Source organism: Crinia signifera, chromosome 9 (genome assembly GCF_055691185.1).
Source record: "Crinia signifera chromosome 9, ASM5569118v1, whole genome shotgun sequence".
Classification (NCBI taxonomy): Eukaryota; Metazoa; Chordata; class Amphibia; order Anura; family Myobatrachidae; genus Crinia; species Crinia signifera.
In genome coordinates this window covers 31,173,822-31,195,510 of record NC_139225.1, presented here as the reverse complement: position 1 = coordinate 31,195,510, position 21,689 = coordinate 31,173,822, and the positions used below count along the sequence as shown (strand labels likewise).

General features: G+C 46.6%; 1 protein-coding gene across 3 annotated transcripts in view; it reads left to right on the top strand.

The window, feature by feature from the left end:
- The window catches only part of ARHGAP4 (Rho GTPase activating protein 4), a 120,820-nt gene that overhangs the window by 46,627 nt on the left and 52,504 nt on the right, over positions 1–21,689 (top strand). For 2 of the 3 annotated variants that reach the window (XM_083158686.1, XM_083158687.1), the window contains exons 2-4: positions 16,767–16,962; positions 17,115–17,277; positions 18,471–18,533. In XM_083158686.1, coding sequence (XP_083014812.1) covers positions 16,767–16,962; positions 17,115–17,277; positions 18,471–18,533 — 422 coding nt within the window. Of the gene's footprint in view, positions 1–16,766; positions 16,963–17,114; positions 17,278–18,468; positions 18,534–21,689 lie in introns of those variants that run through there. The other variant, XM_083158688.1, reaches the window with a different exon arrangement.

Here is a 21,689-nt window from a genome sequence, read left to right as displayed (position 1 = left end):
TGCAGCCTGTGTTAAAAAGTTACAGTCAGAAGCTGATTGCTATGTACTTTTTCTCTGTCCACGTTATCTCCTTCCAAGGTTTGATGCACTTCCCCCTATGTATTGACACGCAGCCCAGGCTGCCAGCCATTTCCTGCCCGAGTGTGCGCTAGCCCCTTTTTTTCAGTACTGTGTCATTAACCCAGAGCCTGCACGACAGAGAATGGTCTGTCTGCAGTGGTTTACTGCATAGTTAGTTTAGGAAATCCATTAGATTTTCCTAAGGGAGCACGAATATCTTCAAACCCCCACTACCTCACCCAGATCTACAAGGCATCCCTGAAGACAGAAACCAACAGAAATGTTGGGAATGCTAAATATTACATCGGGCAGTCGTTGAGCTGCAGCCGTTTGATCAAAAGTGAATATAAACATACACATGACGGCTTTGCGTTTGTGATTATCGGCACTGTCGATATGTATTATTACATGGGAATCCGCCTGTCTGCGCCAGATCCAAGCACAGGGTGGTGAATCTGGGAGCTGTAATGTAACGGCGGTCTCATGCAAATCACACACATGTTGCAGCCTGTAAAGTATCGGGAGTAATCCTTGATCCGTGGTAAAATGTAACACCATTAGATGACGCTGAGGAGTCCCCTGGCCGTATAACAGCAACCGTAACTAGACCACAGACGGGGAGCGAGTTTCTGGTGACTTCTAATATCCTTTCTGTTTTAAAGTAGCAGGGAACACACCCTTTGGGACTGAAGGCCTTTTAGCAAGGCTGCAATTTTTTGCAGATGGACAAAACCATACTGCGCTGCAGGTGGGGCAGATGTAACATGTGCAGAGAGTTAGGTGTTTGGGTGTTATTTTGTTTCTGTGCAAAGTAAATACTGTCTGCTTTATTTTCACACTGCAATTTAGAATTCAGTTTGAACACACCCCACCTAAATCTAACTCTCTGCACATGTTGCATGTGCCCCACCGGCAAGAAATTCATCCTTTCTAACAGGTCTGAATGAGGCCCTGGTCAACAAACCATAAGACAGTGTTTGACAAATATTTCTAAAATCTAAAGGCGTGTACACGTACCTATACTAGTACGATGTGGCCCTTTTGCATGCAATTTCGACCAGTGGCGTAGCTATGTTTTGGGCGCCCCCCCCCCCCCCCCCCGCCGCCCAGTCAAGCACCCCTACCCCCCCGCCCCGCCGCCCATGCAAACCCCACCTCAAACCCCCACAGCCTTACCTATCGCGCTGGTCCCGGCGGCTCCGTTCTTCTGCTGAGGACCACCAGAAAATGGCCGCCCCCATACAGCAGACAGTTTTAGAGAACTGTGTGCTATATGGGGCCGGCCATTTTGTGGTGGTCCTCAGCAGAAGAACGGAGCCGCCGGGACCAGCGAGATAGGTAAGTCTGCGGGGGATTGGGGGGGTTAACTATAGCACCACAGCTCCCGGCGCCCCCACATGCACAGCGCCCCCCCCCCCCCCCCCGCGCGGTGGCGGGGGCTGCGGTGCTATAGTTACGCCGCTGATTTTGACCCATCGGGTCAATACTTTGAGGGAGATGTATTAAAATGTAGTTTTCATTTTTAAAATAACGGGTCCCGCTTCTCCTGCATAATGAGGAGAAGTGGGCACCCGTTATTAGCAAATGTATTAACCCCCCCCCCCAAGCCAATAAGGAGAGCCGTTATGCCCAGCGTTAATTGCTCCCCCGGCGTCCCTGCGCATGCACACTCAAGCCTCCCCCCCCCCCCCAGCCGGCTTTCTGGGCATGAGCGAGATCTCGCTAAAACCGCAAGAACTCCGGCACAGCCCGAGCCAGAAGCAGGGCTAGCATTGTCCCCGCAGTGGGGGATAGGACAACGCTAGCCCTGAGCTGGCGAAGCGGGCGCTAATCACTGGGGGGGGGGATTGCAGGGGATAGCCCTGCCGAGCGTAACTCGGTGGGCTGTCACTAGCGCACGTTAGGTGTGCTAGTAATACATTGGGGAAAACGTAATCCCCCCAGTAAATGCACTTAACGCTGGTTCATACATCTGTCATTTTGTATGTACTTTACTTCCAGCACTAAGAAAGTCCTACAGTGGTGAATGGAAGCGAATAATGAGTGTGGATGAGAGACTTAGATCCCGTGAGGAGCGAAGTGGTCGGGTTTGGAGATATAGGGGTCGATCCTATTACACCCGAAGGGTGCGGATGCGCCCAGTGTTTGCGAATTGTCACAACACCGGGCGCACTTTACGGCGGGCCGAATTCGCTGAAAAGCTCTTGCACCTCCATAGAGGTGCGAGCAATTTTCAGCTAATTCGGCCCTGCGAAGGGTGCAAGTTAGGGTTAATTCGGTAATTTAATGCTGAAAAACGGCACCTGAACGGGAACACGCACCCTTAATAGGATCGGCCCCATAGGGTGAGATTTAATAGGATGAGAGATTCAGAAAGTGAGAGACTTGGGAAGAAATCTCCAGTTTTTTAAAGCAGCAATCGTTTACACTGCAAAACCAGTTTGATTTTGAAGTGCAATTTTTTGAAGTTGCTCGCTTTCCCGCGGGCCCAGTCTCACCCCCCCTCCCCCTCCCCCCCATCTGCCCCCAGGAGACAACGTGGCGTGGAACTCAGCCCAGGGAGGACCCAACTCCAGCCCCAGGCCTCACTGACTCTGCCCAGGCCTCAGTGACTCTCTCTCCCCCACCCCCACCAACTCTAGCCCCAGGCCTCACTGACTCTGCCCAGGCCTCACTGACTCTCTCTTCCCCTACCACCACCACCCACGCTACCCACGGCTCTCCCTACAGGAAGATTCAAGATGGCGCTGCAATGGCTGCCTAGAAACAGTGCACTCAGCCAGATGTATCCCGTGTCTTCTATGTGATAACTGTACTGTCTTTGCTACAACTGTGCTGTCTTTGCTCACACTGGGGCAGATGTATTAAGCCTGGTGAAGAGATAAACTGGAGATAAAGTGGAAGGAGATAACGCACCAGCCAATCAGATCCCAACTGTCATATTTCAAACACAGCTGATTGGCTGGTGCGTTAACTCTTCCAAGTTATCTCCACTTTATCTCCAGTTTATCTCTTCTCCAGGCTTAATACATCTGCCCCACTGTTACCTCATACTGTGCTCACGGTTACCCACCTGGCTGCTGCAACGACCAGTGGTGCTGCTGATGGCTGTCTAGGTGCTGTGCAGCTCGGCGGGTATGTGTTCCGTGTGATAAACTGTACTGTCCCTGCTTATAGTGGGGGAGATTCTCTAAGAATCTCCGCCTCCCTTCGCCGCCCATCGCATTTATAATTATCGCATATGTTCTAACATATGCGATAATTATAGCAAAGGACAGCTCTTGCGTTAAGAGCTGTCCTTTGTGGTGAGAGTCGCCGGGTCCCAGCAGGTCCCGGCGGCTCCCCCCTCCCTCACACACCCGGCGCTGCTGCTGCTGCGCCGGGCTCTCCTCCTCCCTGCACCCGGAAGAGGATCAGTGCAGGGAGGAGGTCAAAGATCCGGGCAGCACTGCGCTGTGCTGCCCGGACACAGGTGAGGGAGGAGGGGGTGATGCGGGGCGGCGGCGGGTCGTTGCGGGGCAGCGGTGGGATGCGGTAGAAGCCCATTAACCCGGCGGGGGATGCTTACAGCATCCCAAAATGCAGTAAGAACCCCGATAACGGGGTTTTTACCGCATTTCTTGCATAGAGAATCTCCCCCTTAGTCACCTACCTGGCTGCTGCAACAACCAGTGGCGCCGAGGATGGCTGCCTAGGCGCTGTACAGCTTGGCGGGTATGTGTTCCCTGTGCGACAACTGTACTGTCCCTGCTTTTATTGTTACCTACCTGGCTGCTGCAACGACCAGTGACGCCGCTGATGGCTGCCTAGGCACTGTGCAGCTCGGCGGGCATGTGCCCCCATATTTAATGTCTTAATGTAACGTATGTAATCCCCCCCCCCTTCATCCCTGCTTGATGCTACACTGTAATCCACAAAAAATTCCTACATGGCCAATAAAGTTGATTCTATTCTATTCTATTAAATCTCACCCATTGGGCGGGATGCTCTAACATCTTCGGCCCCACTTATTGCGACAAGAGCTGTCCTTTGCAATGCAGTGCCATCCCTGGACTTCCAGACTTCCAGGTCTGAGACCCGAGAGTCCCTCTGCGGGGCATGCTGGTAGGGATCGGTGACTGAACTCTGACAGCGCTGCGGAAAGAAGTCCATAGACTTCTATATGGTAAAGCCATAATTTGCTGGTGTTATCCTCTGCATTGGAATCCCGGCTGCTGGGGCTTATTACATGTGGGAAATTTGGGATAACTGAATAGGGAGTTTTTACTACATTTTGCAGTTCGTGCAGGAGTGCATATAACACACAAACTTATCCATCAGTCTCATATCATGCTTTTTTTGCATAAGGGTTTCCTTCTAGTGTTTCAGAGGAAATGCAGAGTTGTGTAATGTGGTTTTGCATCCTCATTCTGACATACTTTCATTTCTGCCTGCAGTTTACAGAAACCGGCGTTAGCAGCTGTCCACCACCCACAGGCCTAATAGCACCACTGATCACGTTAGAAGGCCTCTGACCCATACAGTTGTGGGTAATGGGGGAGTGGGTGGGGCTTTGCTGGAAACTGGGCGTGGATGAGTGGAGTTTGGGGGAATCAGAGGTGTGGCTTTAAAAGTAGTTGGTGGGAGGAGTTTCCTTTTAGCTGGCAGGCGTGTGCTCATCTCATGTGTTCTCTCATTCTGTGATTCTGACACATGGGACTCTTACTAGTCGGATCATACCTGCAAAGTTTCAGACACCCACCAGGTATAATGAGAGATAAATGGCTACTACTAATCTGTGACCGAAGTGGTCTGCTCTGATATCACAGACCCTCCTCAAAAATGCCTGGGCGCACCGGCATTTTTTCGGACACACCCAGAAAACAGCAGGTTTCCACCCCCAAACGACGGCTTCATGTCAGTCAAACTGCGGCCGCATTACATTTACGATCCATGTGCATTTTCAGTCATTAGTTCCCTTCTCATGTTCAAAATGCGTAGTCCTCATAGGCGTGCACACGGGGGGTGCCGGGGGTGCACAGGCACCTCCTAATGCCCGCCAGCACCCCCCACGCGATTGCACGCAAAATGCACCGTTAGCCAGTGGCGGTCAGGACAGCCTTACTTGCCTGCTGCCTGCCGCCGCCGATCTCAAGCCCGCAGTACACACATAACACAGCGGGGGTGACTTGGAAGCGCTGGCTGGGCCATGGGCTCCATTCAAGTTAGCCCCCGGCCCCACCTCTATAAACATCACACGCTAGCGTGACGTGATGACGTCACAGCGCACACCCGTCCTCCTGCCTGCGCTCCTGTCCTCCTGCCCGCGCTCCCGTGCTCCTGCTGCCTGAGTCCGAGAGCAAGCCCAGCAGCACACGCCCTGGCAGAGGTAGGCCGTAAATGATATCCACGCTGAGCAGGAGCCAGCGTGAGTCGTGACCTGGCTGCCTGCAGTCACAGTGTTCCTCCTAGGAGGAAGCAAGCTAGGTTTGGTTTTTATTCCTAGGAGAAAAATTAGCAATTAACCTCTTGAGTGGTGGGTTTTGGTGGGGCAGGACAAACCTACTAGGGCAGGTTTGTCCTGCCCCAGCAAAACCCACCAAAGATATTAGGAAGCCGCCGCTCCCCCCCCCCCTCACCTCCCCCCCCCTCTCCTCCGCCGCCCCCCCCCCCCTCTCTGCCTGTCAACTGTCCACGTCTGGCACTTATGTGGGATAATATGTAATAGGCATTAAGACGTGTTCTAATGTGGACTTGGCATTACAGTGTGTGGTATAATGTGCAATGGGATTTATGGTGTGTGGCATATGATGTAATGGGCATTACAGCATTTTGCATACTATGTAATGGACATTACGGTGTTTGGTATAATTTGTAATAGGCATTACGGAGCGTGGCATAAAGTTTCATAGGCATTACGGAGTGTGGCATAATGTGTAATGGGCATCATGATGTAAATTTTTGATGCTCGCCTGTCCAACTTTTTAGTTTGTATTGATGCCCAGTAGGCGGTGATAGACATGCCCAGTAGGCGGTGATAGACACGCCCTTCCAATGGTGCACCCCCTAATAAAATGGGCTGCGCACGCCTATGGTAGTCCTTCAATATTCACTCACAGTGTAATAGAAGATATTTCTGACACCACAACTGTCCCCACTCTAATTGCATGAATCATCCAACGGCTTTCTCAGATTAAAAGCAGCTTCACATGTGGATGGCCCAAGGTTCTTGTCACACCCTATAATGAAGTGAAAAGTAGCTCCAGGCTGGGATGTCACGCTGTGTCAGGAATGGTCAGGAGAATACAGGGTCACTCTGTAAGCCGTCAGGAATAGAGCTGGCCAGTTCTGTTTAAACCTACGGGCTAATCCTATATGAGCACTAGTTGATGCTCTGGATAGACCACTACAAGCATGTTTAAGTAATTACGGTTTTGCCGCATTTTTCTGGATATATATTTTGCTTCTATCATTTAGTCCTCTATTTCTACAGATTCTGGGATCTGTTCAAATAACTTTATTTAGATTTTTTTTGTTGACAATTGAAAGCGGTCACCTCAAATGACAATTTAAGATGCTCGACTGAGATGTATTTTCTGTATATGAATACACCTACAGATCTCTGCCAACGCTGGATTATCCATTGGTGGCAAATGTTTTTTTTTTTTTTTCATTTTTATTTATTTGATTTTCATATCTCAATACAAAAAATAAACACTTATATAGAAAATAACATACATTATACATACCACACTAAACATACAAAACATACATGGTCTGCTTCCATAATGTACATTAATCTTAAAACATTATATTCCAATACCCGTCCCCCCATTGCATCCTTATAGCTCTTCTACACATGCGGTTTTACTTTCGTGGTATAGATCTGTCTAAAAGAAAAATTTCCTACAAAATTTCCCCCAACCCCTATACACAGTCGAAATATCTATCTCACAAGTGTATATGTGTAATATTTTCTTTTTTGCTTTGCTTCTTCAAAAATTAAATCAATATATCTTATATATTTTTATATTACAGTGATACCTGTGCACCTTATTTTTAACATAACTATATTTATCAATTCATTTCTTTCACCACTAATTTATTATCTATTGAAAAAGTTTGTGATATTTTATACATAATCTTTTACTCAAAGTGATGCTCTAAGTGATACTCTATATACATCCTTTAACCACCAAAATTAATTATAATTATATTTCATTCTTTTTAACCTCTAGCACTTTATATATTCAAATTTTGTGTTATATCGTGCATTGTCTTTTAACTTTTTTACCCTCACACTTCTATTTTACAGTAATTCATACCTTAGTCACCATATTTAATATCCTACCTAATTTCCATAGTAGACAGATCTATACCAACATCCCCAAATTCTATAGAACTTCTCCATACTGTTTCTAACAAGATAAATCTCTTGTTCGTTTTTAAATACCTCATTAACAAGGCGGATCCAGTCTTTCCCTGCCGGCACCTTATCGGCCATCCAGGTCCGGGCCAGACAAACCTTTGCCAATGAGGTTAACACAATTCCAAGCTTCTTCATATCAGCATGCATCCTACCCTCGGGCCAAACTCCCAATATCATAGAGCAAGGGGAGAACGCCTGCTGAGGGTAGCCCAATTTACCCATAACATCCTGAACCTTAACCCAAAATTTTTGAACTTCACCACATTTCCATAATAAATGCCAAAAATTGCCACCCATCTGTTTGCACTTAGGGCACGGGGAGGGTTCTTTACCTGAGAATTTGCTTATTCTTTGTGGGGTTAAGTATATCCGGTGAACAATATTATATTGTATTTGCTGTATTCTTAATGAATTCGTGGAAATTTTAATATTTGCCAAGGCTATATCCCATTCCTCCTCAGTTAACTCAGGTATATCTATTTTCCACTTATCCATAAGATTATTAAGCCCATCCTCATGTATTTTACCCATTATCTGTTTATATAATTTAGCTGTGTTCTTTTTATTATCGTTTTTTTTTATTAGGTTTTTCACTGGGCTATCCTGAATCTCTTTTCCTATTTTTTTAATATAGTTCTCCAGGGCACTTTTTAACTGTAAATACCCAAACAATTCCTTATCTCCCCACCCTAACTCATCTTGTAGCATATTAAAAGGTTTCATTCTATTTAGTTGTACTACTTGTCCAATGGAATTTATGTTAAGTTTATACCTCAGTTGCTGTAATTCCCTTTTTTGTAAGGTATCTATTGAAAAAATAGCTGTATCTGGATCTAGTCCATTATATCCATATCTATCCGAGCACCAATTCCAAACTTTAATAGCTTGATTTACCAAATATGGATGTTTTTTCCGACATCGGGACGTTAGAATAACCTGAAGAGATGAACAACCTGGCATAACATGATCTATCATTTTCTCTAATTCTTTCGTTTGCCCTTCATCTCTTAACCACTCCCATAGATGCCCCAACTGAGCCGCTATGTAATATATTCTAAAATCCGGCAAAGCCAATCCGCCTTTATCTCTATCTCGGGTGAGTACATCGCATCCAATCCTGGGCGTTTTATTCCTCCAGATAAATGAGGTTAATATCCCTTTTAATTTCCTGAAGATTGAGATTGGTATATAGACCGGGGAATGTTGTATAACATATAAAATTTTCGGAAGGATTATCATTTTTATTAAATTGACTCTACCTATATTAGTCAGAGGCAGTTTCATCCAGTTTTTACACTTTATTTTAACCTGGTTAATCAGGGGAACAAGATTCAATGCGATGTACTCTCCCGAGTCAGTTGAAATATTGATACCCAGATAGCAACAGCTACTTACTCTAGGAATATCAATATTTATCTCATGTATTACCTCCCCCTCCTCTACCTGAGCCATGAGGAGATGTGACTTGTCTTTATTAATCACTAGCCCTGAATAAGTTCCGAACTCTTGGAGATAGGACAATATTCGGGGAAGATCCCTCCGGTGGTCCGGCATGCCTACCAACAGATCGTCGGCATACAACGAAACGAGGCCCCCCATCACACCATGTCCCCCACCGAACGAGTTAAAGTATTCTCTGAGCCTACACGCCACTGGCTCAATAGCCACTGAAAAAAGGGAGGGGGAAAGCGGGCAACCCTGTCTAGTTCCCCGCTTTAAAGGAAAACTATCCGAGACATACCCATTAATGGAAACTCTAGCTGTAGGCTGCCGATATATGGAAAATACTCTTTCTATAAATATGGATCCAAACCCAAATCCTTCCAACACCGCTCTTAAATAGATCCATTCCAACGAATCAAAGGCCTTATTCGTGTCAAACGAGGCCACCGCTATCTCAGTCCGTATCAATGAGGCCGTTTGCAGGTATGTATACACTCTTCGGAGGTTAATGGCTGTAGACTTGCCAGCCCTAAACCCCGTCTGGTCTATATGGATTATTTCATCTATGACGGAATTCAATCTCCCCGCTAGTATCGACGCATATATCTTTGCGTCAACCGTCAGCAACGAGATTGGGCGATATGATTCTGGTTTTAATGGGTCTTTGCCCTTTTTAAGAATGACACTAATTACGGCCTCTGACATAGACTTCGATAGGGTGGCCTCCAGCTCCGTCTGCTCATAAAGGTACAATAATCTAGGGGCCAGAGTTTTTCCAAATGCTCTATATAACTCTGCCGGGAGTCCATCTATACCCGGGGCTTTTCCCCCTGCCAATCCAGCAATTGCTACCTCAATTTCTTCCAGACTAACCGGCTGATCTAGCAAATGTTAACTGTGCTCAGTCAGACGGATTTTCTCAGATGTGGATAATACCCCTTTTCCACTGTCAAAAACCGAAGTAATTGCTGGTTATACCCAGGAATCGGCTCAGTGGAAATGGCTAAAGGGACTCCAACTGCCCCTCCCCCCCACGCCGCGGGATGCTGCTGGGCCTGGGCTGGACAAAAAAAAAAAATGGGACGTTCCCGCAGAAAACGGGACAAATATGTCTAGTGTCTGTTTCTGTGTCTGCAAAACACTGCCATCTGTTGGCAGCAAGTGAAACTACATCTTTCTCTCTCACACATGCACAAACACAGAGGCAATCACAAGGAAGCCTCTTGACAGCTACCCCCTCCCCCAATTACTGTAGTGACAAAATTATTTACATTGACCTCCACTGTTTTTTGGTGGGTTTAACAGGGTTCAGTGGAAATTGAGGCAACTCTGGAAAAACCCAGAACTACATTGCAGTGAAAACTTGGACAAAGCAGGTACAACCCGGCAAAATGCCAGTTAAAAAAATTCTGGGTCAGACCCGGGAATTTGGTGGAAAAGGGGTATAATAAAACTAATACTTGGCAATTTTAGGCCACCAAATATAATTGTTACTTAACACGTATGCTAAAAAAATATTAATAATAATTTACATAATAGAGTATATTCAAGGTGGTTCAATGTGATGCTATAGTCACTCGTAAAAGCACTAGGACCGGGCAGAATACTACTGTGTAACTGCATTGTTCGGCAAGGTCGTGACCTTTCACACGTCAGAATTCATTAGGGAGAGGTCATTCGGTGCTGGGGGAACTGCGGTTCAAAAGTCATGCCCCAGAGCAAGGGGGATCTTGCACTTAAACCCAGCTGTCATTGCCGGTCATGGCTCAGCCCTTAGCAGAGGCCTAAATGGGTCATGTCGGAAATGTTCTCTTGTCCCTAGAGAGTGTGCCTTTTAGATATACAGTGGGGGGTGGTATTTAACATGAAGAGATGACATTTTGCCTTTGGTGATCTGATGTCAGTGTTTATTACAACTGGCTAATTTACTTAATGGAGCGAGCAATTATTAGTGAATAGAGGCTATAATGTGAAGACATCTGTGTAGCCTGTGTAGGAATTGGGATGGGAGATGGAGGTTCTTCACTCTTATCATAGACTGTATAAGGGTCAGTTGGGGGGTAATTCAATTGGCGGTGGGAATCCCCCCCCCCCCCCCACAGTTGCAGGGATTTCCTATTCAATTATAGGACTGAAAATGGAAAGCGGCACCCGTTTTTCCATACACCCCAAGAATTAGTCAGAATTTTCATAGATAGATGCTAGATGGACAGGTAGACAGACCTTTGGTGTCACCACAATTTGAAATGATCCCCTAAAAAAAAAAAAACACGCGGCCAAATGTAATCGTCTCCGGGTTCAGTGGCCATGTGGGATGCCGACAGTTTAAAAAAAAAAGGGGGCAATATTTTACAAGGCAATATCACTAGAGCACCATTTAGTCCAAGGTAGGGAGCACCATTTAGTCCGAGGTATGGATCGGTAGCGCCGCTGATGCTGTTAGCACCTGGCTGAGGCCCGATGCCACAGGTCAACACATAGACTGTTTCCCAATGTTGTACAGTAAAGTGCCGGCTGAGGTTGCCCTGGCAACTGAGACGGCTGGAGAGGAAGTTGTGACCAATTGTCCCATGCTGCTTTGCAAAGAGCGGGAAACTTATTGTGTTCTCCGTTTAGCTAAAAAAAAACACAAGATATCAGTATAACGGAACCTACGTCATTATTTGTCATTGATGTGGTATTGCTTGTCTAGGCTACACTGTACTACCAACTATACTAATCGTCAGCAGGAATCCGCTATAGCTGGTGTTACCCCATAGACGCCTGTGGGCTTCCTACCGCATCTATTCCAGTATGCCCAATGACCGCCAGCACCAATCTGTGCCTTCACTGAGGGACTGCAGGGTCGTAGATCGAGAGGTCCAAGCACTGAAGTGCATTGCTAAGGACAGCTCTTATTGGACGAGCTGCAATGTTAGTACATATGCAGTAAGTACAGATGGATCCCCTCTCATTCAGGCAGGAGCTGGCGGTGGATCCGCCAACCCCCTCCAGCCGCCGGAAGGGTATGCACGCACATGAGACGCACGTGCATCCCCTTCAACCGGAGCTCCCCCCGGCTCCCCGCCACGTCGTCGCCGCCCCCCCCCCCCATCGCCGTCCTCCACCTCCCCGCTTCCCCCCCCTAACCCTACCCGTCTTCCTGAAGCGGAGATGTTCAGTGTTTCAGTTCCCCGCCGACAGGAAACTGGGACATATGTCCCAGTCAGATGTAGCGTCCGCTCGCCAGTGGGGGTAATCTGGCGAGACCCAGCACTGAATGAGTGTAAATATTAACTTATACGTAGTTATAGACCATGAGAACTACATCTTATCTGCATAATAAGAGGAACTATACAAAATAGCGGCAAATAAAACATGGAACTGTCCCAGAAAAATGTGAACTTTTGGGCTGTCATCATAAATGCATCAAACTGTCCGATGGTTTTACTGAAGGGTGTGGTATAGCTCACAGACAATGGGCCTAATTCAGACCTGATCACACTGCTGCTAATTTTGGGAGCCCTGCGGTCATGTATACACCGCCCGCCAGAGTGAAATCCCGCCCCTTGCAAACGTGCAAATTGCATAGTACAGCTTGCGTAAATATCCATTCGCTGCAAATACATTCACAATCACTGACCATGGAATGATTTCCCAGTGTGTGCGTATCCCAGGACTTTCTCAGCGGCTACGATAGCATCAGGCTGATCGGGCCGGAGCTGACGTCACATGACTTCCCCTCAGCGATCAAAAAAAAAAAGTAGCTGGATTTTATTGCAGGATTGCCTTGCGCATGTGTACTACGAGCCGTACGCACGTGCAGTCTATCGATAATTTGCAGCCATGCGATCATTTGTGAATCAGGCCCAATGTCTAGTCAACAGTCATTAGGTCGACTTTCACACAGTCAACATTGACAAAAGATCGACACAAACAGAACGTCAACATGGAAAAGATCAGCACAGAAAAAAGTCAACTTGGGTTTTTCAAATTTTTTTGGTGTCTTGATTTCCGGGCGTACCATCAATAAAGAGGTGTGTGTTAGTGGTGCCTCCACCTGTGCAGCAATGGCGCATTACCACCCCCCTATTTCTTCCCCCCACGTGCTCACCAGGCTCCAGCCAGTCCCTACTGCCTGATTGCCGAGCTTCCCCTGCTGCTACCGCTGCCGTCATTTTCAGCAGTGAGCAGGCGCTTGCATCAGGGGCTTCTCGAGAGTACTCGGGAATTCGGGCGCGTGAGTCCCCCGGAGCCGCCCTGAACATCCCCGAGCCTGCCACCTGGTCACTGCTGTGAATGGTGGTGGGGGCAGTGGAACCACGGTGATCCAGGGATTGGGGGGCGGTTCTGTGGTGGGAATTTCTGGGTCAAAACAAACCTGCACTTGATTTTTAATATATTTTTAGTTTATAATACATAGAATTTTAATATCTATACTTTGATAACTGGGTACGTTGGGTTAAATTTACTAAGATTGGAGATGGGATGTTTCACATAGCAACCAATCAGATTCTATGTATTATCTTTCAAAAGGTGCTAAATAAATTAATAAGTAGAATCTGATTGGTTGCTATGGGAAACGGGTAATTCTTCAATAGAACTCCCAACTTAGTAAATTTACCCCTAAATGTCTGTCATAGGACAATTTTAGAAGCGAAAAAGTCTGTAAGTGGCTAGCTGGCCCTCTCCAGGCATATGTGGCCAGCACAGCAGGCGCTGATGGCCTGGTCGGGAGGGGGGATTGCTGTGACAGGACCCTTTGTTACACACAGCGAGTGCTGTCATCTCCTGGCAGTAGCGTTGCTGTGCAAGGAAGCGAAAGAGGCTGAGTCTTACCCTGCAGGGTAACACGACTCTACAGATCAGCGTTACCCTGCGAGCCGTACTATGAAAGGAGGCCCATCCGAGGCATTTCTGTATTTGGGCCTTTATTACGAAGAATAAGAATCCCTGGCAAATCTGTCAGATGATACCATTGTAGCACAAGCTTCAGCTTGTTATAGTACATGGGACTTTATAATAATAATAATGTTGGTTAAGTACAGGAGACTTGATAATGTCAGAGTAACTGGTGCGGCCGGAGGCTGCAGTAATCTCTGTAATGATTCCAGTAGATGCCGAGTGTAATGCTGTGTACACACGGTCCGATTTCCTTTCCGATGTTGACGATATAGTCAGCATCGGATCGGAAGCAGATCGCAAGGGTTTTAACCCTTGCGATCCCGATCCGATCCCGATGCGCGTTCACGTATCGTAAGCCAGAAAGTCTTGGCTGCCTTGACTATATAGTGCAGATCTGCACTATATAGTCAAGATTGTATGCAAATCGGATGTGCCTTGCGATCCGATCTGATCGTGGATCGCATCTTAAGGCACATCTGACCGTGTGTACACACCTTTAGTGGAAGCCAACTCTTACAATGCCCTTGTATGTCTGCGCAGTTATCTGTGTGCGGAACAGAGATACAGAGTAATGCGCAGAACATGCAGCGTGATTGGTCACTTGGGTGTTTTTTGTTTACTAGAAGTTTTTCTAAACAGAATGTTACCGCCGTTTAGCTTTCAGCCGATATTGGCGGCAGGGGGGACCTTCATCGGCAAGTGTGTGTATATACACAGGGGGGTGACCATGGTGAGGGAGCGATGGCTGCACTGCCGCTGCAGCAAGGCCATCGTTAATGATGACCTCCCTTGTCCGGACATGCTGGACGAGGGAGAGGGTTGTAACGATGTGCAGGAGTGCGTTTTGTTAACGATGCACTATAGCCTTAATGCCCTGTTTACATGGTGTTTCTATATAGTCGAAATCGAATAGAAAAATAGACTGTGCACAAAATGCGATTAATTTTCTATTTGTAGTACAGACCTATACTATGTAGTCCAGATTGAATGTGTATACTTCCCCGTGCATTTAGATCTGATTGATATGTTTGTAATGAATAAGAATATCTTCCTTCCTTCCTTCCTTCCTTTCTTTCTTTCTTTCTTTCTTTCTTTCTTTCTTTCTTTATCTTTTTATTTCTTTCCCATCTTTCCGGCTCTTTCTTTCTTTATCTGTCTTTTTTCCCTTTCTCATTTCAGACTTTTTCTCTTTTTCCTTTATTTTCTGTTCTTCTTCCTTTTTTTTACTTTTTCTTTCTCTTTTTTTTTACTTTCTTTTTTTACTTTCTTTTTCTTTCACTTTCATTCTTTTTCTTTCTTTCTTTCTCTTTCTTTTTCTTTCTCTTTCATTCTTTTTCCTTCTCTTTCTTTTTCTTTTTCCTTCTCTTTCTTTTTCTTTCTTTTTCTTTTTCTTTCTCTTTCATTCTTTTTCTTTCTTTTTCTTTCTCTTTTTCTTTCTTTCTTTCTTTTTCTTTCTTTTTCTCTCTACTTCATACTCCCCACAACGTCTCCTGACCCTTGGCTTCGGCCTCCCTAATGCTCTTATGTCATGTCCCCGATGCAGTAATGTTCATATACCATGTACTTCTCCTGCGTTGCTTTGTGCTGTAAGCTATGGTTTTCTTGTGTTGCGTATTTGCGTATGTATTTTGTTAGGCGCTGCAGAACCCTTGTGGCGCCATAGAAATAAAGAATAAGAAATATGTGGAAGAAACCAAACCATACATGCTAGGGGATCTAAATAGAGATAATTTATTTATAAATGTCTGTGATCATCAAACAGAGACGATCTAAACAGATGACCATTTGCAGTATAATTTACATGCCGTACATGTATAGAAGTAGCCCCATGACATGTAGGACAAAAATAACATAGATTTTACTGTGACAACAAGGAACAGGATGTTATACTGTGGGGGACACGTATCCCCTAAAATATATGGGATACGGTCACTGTGAAAGTCGACATACATTTGGTCGACCACTAAAGGTCGACATGGCTTAGGTAGACACCTGAAATAGGTCGACATGGTCAACAAAAAATTGGGACAAATGCATGTTGTTGATCAAATGCTTGTGTCGAACTTCTGATCCTGTCGACCTTAGCCATGTCAACCTATTTAGGTGTTGACCTAATCCCTGATGATCTGCAGCAGTCGACTCTATAACCCATACCCAATTATATACAGGTTGAACATCCCTTATCAGCATATACCAAAACCGGTTTTCTGAATATTTCGCCCCCGCACCTGTTTTCATACTCCCATTGTCCCCTGGTGCCCACAGCAACCATCGGAGTCATCTTCAGCGGCATCCCCAGTCCCAAGGATGCATTGTGCGGGAGCGCTGGTGACATCACCAGCGCACATGTGCAGTGCATCCTTGAGACTGGGGATGCCGCTGAAGACAAATCCGACGGCCGCTTTGGACCGCAGGGGACATCGATGACACTGTGGACATCGGGTGACTGCCAGGGGACCAGGTGAGTATGTAAAAGAAAAAAATTCTGAAATTCGGAATAATCCCTTATCCAAATGCTCGTGGTCCTGAGCATTTCATATAAGGGATACTCAACCTGTATAAGGTTTGCATCATTTTGCAGCAGGCCTGCCACAGTGACATGATTCACAGCCAGTTGTGTCACCCTATATCCACTCAATTCACCAACTTTAGGACCACGTCTTACAAGCCGCATGTCTCGTACTGTCATTTACCAGTTGTGGGTGGGTTGGGTCACTAAGTTTTCTGATAGCTCTCCCTGTCGGACACTAGAATTCCCGGTAAGCCTTTGATAGCGCGTCAGTACAGCTCCCTATTGGCGTCTGCCTGGAAGTGCGCTGAATATAATGAGGTTTTGTTGTACGTCTCCCAGAATTATTAGTAAAAACAAGTACTGTACAACATTGGAATTTAAACGTGTTAGGAACAAACAAAGGTCTGTCCTGCAAATTAGTTGTCATGGTGACCCATTCCCTCTGTCTCTCCCCCCCAGAGATCCGCAGTCAGCTGATTGAGCAGGTAAAATGCATCGATGCGCAGGTGGACTTCCGCCAGCAGTTACTGCAGGACATGAGCGAGTTCCTGCGCAGGAAGGCGGAGATAAACCTGGAGTATTCCCGCAGCCTGGAGAAACTATGTGATCGCTTCTCCGCCAAAATCCGCAACTCCAAGGAACACCACAGCTTCAGGTGACTTTCCTACCGGCGCGTTTCACTCCTGTGTCATTATTACTTATTCCTGGCTTTCTATTGGTCTACGCTCAATCCTCTGGCTTGTGTAGGACTCATTTAATTATCAGCTATGTCAGTAATCCTTGTTACGTCGTGTTTTCCTTGTTTAGGAAGGAACAGCACCTCCTGTCACCTGTGAACTGCTGGTACATGATCCTAAACCACACGCGGCAAGAAAGCAAAGACCACGCCGCACTCAATGATGTGTACACCTCGCACGTCATCCCGCGCTTCACGCATATTGGAGAGGACATCACCCGCCTCACAAAAAAGGTCAGACTGGAGCTTGCCTCTACAAACACAACAGTTGGGGGGCGATTCAGGTCAGTTTGCAAAAGTAAACTCCTTTTAATGGATAAAACCATGCTGCGCTGCAGATGAGGCTGATGTGACATCAGAGACTTAGATTTGAGTGAGTTATTTTGTTTCTGAGCAGAGTAAATACTGGCTGCTTTATTTTTGCACTGCAATTTAGATTTCAGTTTGAACACACCCCACCCAAATGTAACTCTCTCCGCACATGTTACATCTGCCCCACCTGCAGGGCATGCACATGGTTTTGTCCAATAAAGAAGGCGTTTGCTTTTGCAAACCAACCTGAATTAGGCCCTCAGTGCCTAACGGGCAGCTGTGTGCTATACCCATATTGTGGTGTGAATCCATATCCCTGAGATGATTACTCATCTCTAGCTAAAAATAATAAAACTGGTGCGCACACATTTGCAAAAATAAGGTCTGTAGGCTGTGCGCTCCATTTAAGAAGTGGTAGATCCAGGGGTGGGGCCTGCAGCACAGTCCGGAATTCAAATAGGGGACTCAACTTGTCAACCGAAACACTGCCAGACTCCGCCCACCGGGAAACACTGGCAGATAAGCTGGGCACACACTAGATGCTTTGTTGTCTGATCTGACGTATCGGAGCAGAATATTGGGTACAAGGTGTTGTGTGTAGCCAGTATTTCGCTGACGATACGCCGTTCAACAGCGACGTCCTCTGTCGGCAGTGGCACTACATGCAGGACTGTTTTGGGGATTCGTTAGCACTCGGCAGCATGGCCCCTGCTGCTGCTTCACTACCCGCTTCGGCAAGTGTGAATGCACAAGCCAATGCCAGAACCGGTCACTGGGCAACCAATCCGAATCTACTTATTTATTTAGCACATTCTGGAAGATAATCAATGGAATCTGATTGGTTAGCCATAGCAACTTCCCATCTTCAATAGAACTCTCATCTTAGTAAATACACCCCTCAGTCTCTCTCACCTCTCTGTCTTTTTTTTAAACTTTGTTGTCTTGTCTTCTGCAATCTAAATCTACATCGTTATTCTCGTCACAAATAGGGTTTTTTTAAAACTGGATTTGAATCTGCGACGCTGTGTGCGGCTATATTTACATAAGTATTTACATATCTATTTGCAGAGAGTTCTGCTTAACCCTTTGTGTCTCCGTGTTCTCTTCTCACTCAGAGTAAAGACATTGGGTCCCAGCAACAGGAGGATTTAATGAAGTTAGTGTCGGAGTTGCAAGGGGTGAGTACAGACGTCGGGTGACCAATAGGATTACATTACAATGGTAGAATTACGCTATGCAGAAGTTTGCAAATATTTGCATTTAAGGCCCCCATACACTATGCGAATGGGAATGATTTCACCCGTTTTGGATGAATCGGGCAGTGAAATCGGCCCAAATCGCACTTGTAGACATCCCCTCCGATCCGATACGCGGTCCCGTGTGCATCGGATCGGGGTCGGGAGGTCGGACGGGCTGCACATAAGATTTGCCAAATCTTATGTGCAGTCCAGCCAGGGAGCCGTGCAGGGGGAAAGCAGCGGGCGGGGGATGCCGGCTATAGAGAGCCAAGTAGGGGGAGGCTGCATATGGCGCCGGGCTGGAGGAAGCTGTTGCGGTGGGGTGACAGCGGGAGGCGAGCAGGGAGAACTTGAAGACATGATGACAGCGCCACAGCGGCGGGAGCCGGGAGAAACAGATAACTTAAAAAAAAAAAATACGCCCATAGAGATGACGAGGAAGCCATTGATTGGCTGAGACCTCTCTCAGCCAATCAGCAATTGGCTGAGAGAGCTCTCAGCCAATCAATGGCTTGCTAGTCATCTCTATGGGCGATTTTTTTTCCACGTTATCTGTTCCTCCCGGCTCCCGCCACTGCGGCGCTGCCCGGCAGCCAGCGTCATGTCGTCAAGTTCTCCATGCTCGCCTCCCGCTGTCACCCCACCGCAACACAGCTCCATCCTGCCCGGGTCCCTATGTAGCCTCTCCCTGCTCGGCTCTCAATTAGCCGGCATCCCGCTGCCGTCCCTTGCACGGCTCCCTGACTTCTACGTGCTGCAGCTACAGTCCCTAAAAATCACATTTATTTCACTACCATCCCATCCTCCTGCAGCTCCTCGGGGATTGCATATGATAAGTACATGCGATTTATCATATGCAAACCTTGGCACATCAAGTCCCGGGGAGCTGCAGGGGAAATCAGGTCCGACTTGTCCCTAGGACAAGTCAGACTAATGTATGGGGGCCTTAAGAGTCTGACCTCCAGATCTAAAAGCCGGCAAAGAATGCAGAAGTGTTGAAACTGTTTTCAACATTATCAAATGAATTACAAACGTATGGCGTCTGTGTACCCCCTTGCCCTGTGTGCGGTCTTGTGTTACTCCCTTTTTTCTCTTCTGTACCTTGTTGTATGTGTAAAATAAATATGAAGAAATAAAGTATACGAGATGAATATAGATCATTCCTACACTGCCCCTGGAACAGTAAAGCAGAGGTGTGTCCCCTATCTGCCCGTCCAGTGATTACTGCTCCTGACTCTGCCGGCTTCAGCGTTTGCATTGCATAACAGATTTATCAGCGCGATGGAAAGAGGAAACTGCGCACTGCTGTAAAGAAGAAGTTCTAAATCCAGCAATAGTTCCGGAATCCTAGCATGTGCAGCATTATGAAGTATCACCCAGGTCACCGTGGAAGTGCAGAGTCAGCAAAGTAATAATCACTCTCACATGTGTGTGTGTGTGTGTGTGTATGGGATGCGAAATCCTGGTGCCGGAATCCCAACCAGCAGCCACAACACCTGCACTGAAATCCCGTCATCAGTGGAAATGCCGACACACTGGAAACCCAACCGCCAGCATCCCGATTTATAAGTATGCCAGGGACTTGGAGTTAGACCTTTGGGGAAGGGGATGGGGGTGGTGGGGGTTAGATTTAAGCACTGGAGGGGAGGGGTGTTAGGGTTAGGCTTCATCCAGGAAGGGTTATGGGGGTATCAGGGTTATGCACTAACAGGGAAGGTTAAGGGGCAGGGAGCTGAGGCTTGTAGGCATCATGTAGGGGGGGGGGGGGGGGGGGTAGGGAAGTATACTTACCAAGCCTCTCTTGGAATTTGGCTTATCGGAATGCCACGGTCGGTCTTCTGGCCACTGGGCATCTGTATGTATTCGTTTTTGGTTTCACATTCAACATTTATCCCAACTTCCTAAATTACCAACTTTATAGCGGCCTTTCCTTTGTTCCCCACATTTAATCATGCCACATGCACCTAAAAGACATATTAAAAATTGGTCCTTACTTTACAAAAGACACTGCAAAAACTCTAATCATGCTCTCATCATCTCACACATTGATTATTGCAATAGTCTCCTTATTGGCCTTCCCCAATACTGACTCTCACCACTACAGTCCATCGTGAATGCAGCTGCGAGGCTAATCTTCCTAGCCAGATGTTCATCGTCTGCAAAGCTACTCTGTCAGTCACTTTATTGGTTACCTGTATTCTACCATATTCAATACAAAATCCTTTTACTCACACATAGCCATAAACCAAACTACACCAACATACACATCTTCTCTTATCTCAAAATATCTTCCAACCCGACCGCTTCGCTCCTCCCATGATCTGCGTCTCTCATCCACACTCATTACTCACTCCCATTCCCAACTGCAGGACTTTCTACGTCCTGCAACCACTCTGTGGAATGCCCTCCCAAGCACAATAAGACTCTCCTCAGTCTCCAAACCTATAAGCGTTCCCTGAAAACTCACCTCTTCAGGCAAGCTTATCAAATTCCAGAACCAGCCACTTATGCTGCTCTCAGACCGCAAAAACGGCATTGACCCGGTATTTTTAAACGTTTCAAAAGACAGCTTAAAACCCCTTTCACACTGCATATGTGAAATGGTATTTTACCATTTCAATGCCCTTTGTCCCTCTAATTTTACAGTTTTTGTACCTTAATTACCCACCTTGATGAGCTTACACCCTATGCCCTCCGTGCAGGGGGCAAGGACCCGCTCATTAAATATGCACTGCGCTGGGTCCCGCTCATTAGATATGCACAGAGCGGGACCAATAGTGCTCACTGCTGCCTGGGTACCGTTTAAGACCCGTTTAGACTGCAAAAAAACTGGTCTGAAACGGGTAGAACCCTGCTTTTTTACCGTTTCCAAATACCAGATTTTTGTAAATGATAAATTCACTCTGCACCTGTCAGACCGCACCTATTACTGCTTTAAAACGGTAAAAAAATGGCAAAATACCAGCTTATAAGTGCGGTCATAAACCTTCATATACCGTTCCTATCTAATCACATCCCCACTGTACAGTCCACACATCCACTGTTTTCACACTTTCCATCCTCCTGACCCCTGGCCAAACTGCTGGGTCACCGTAT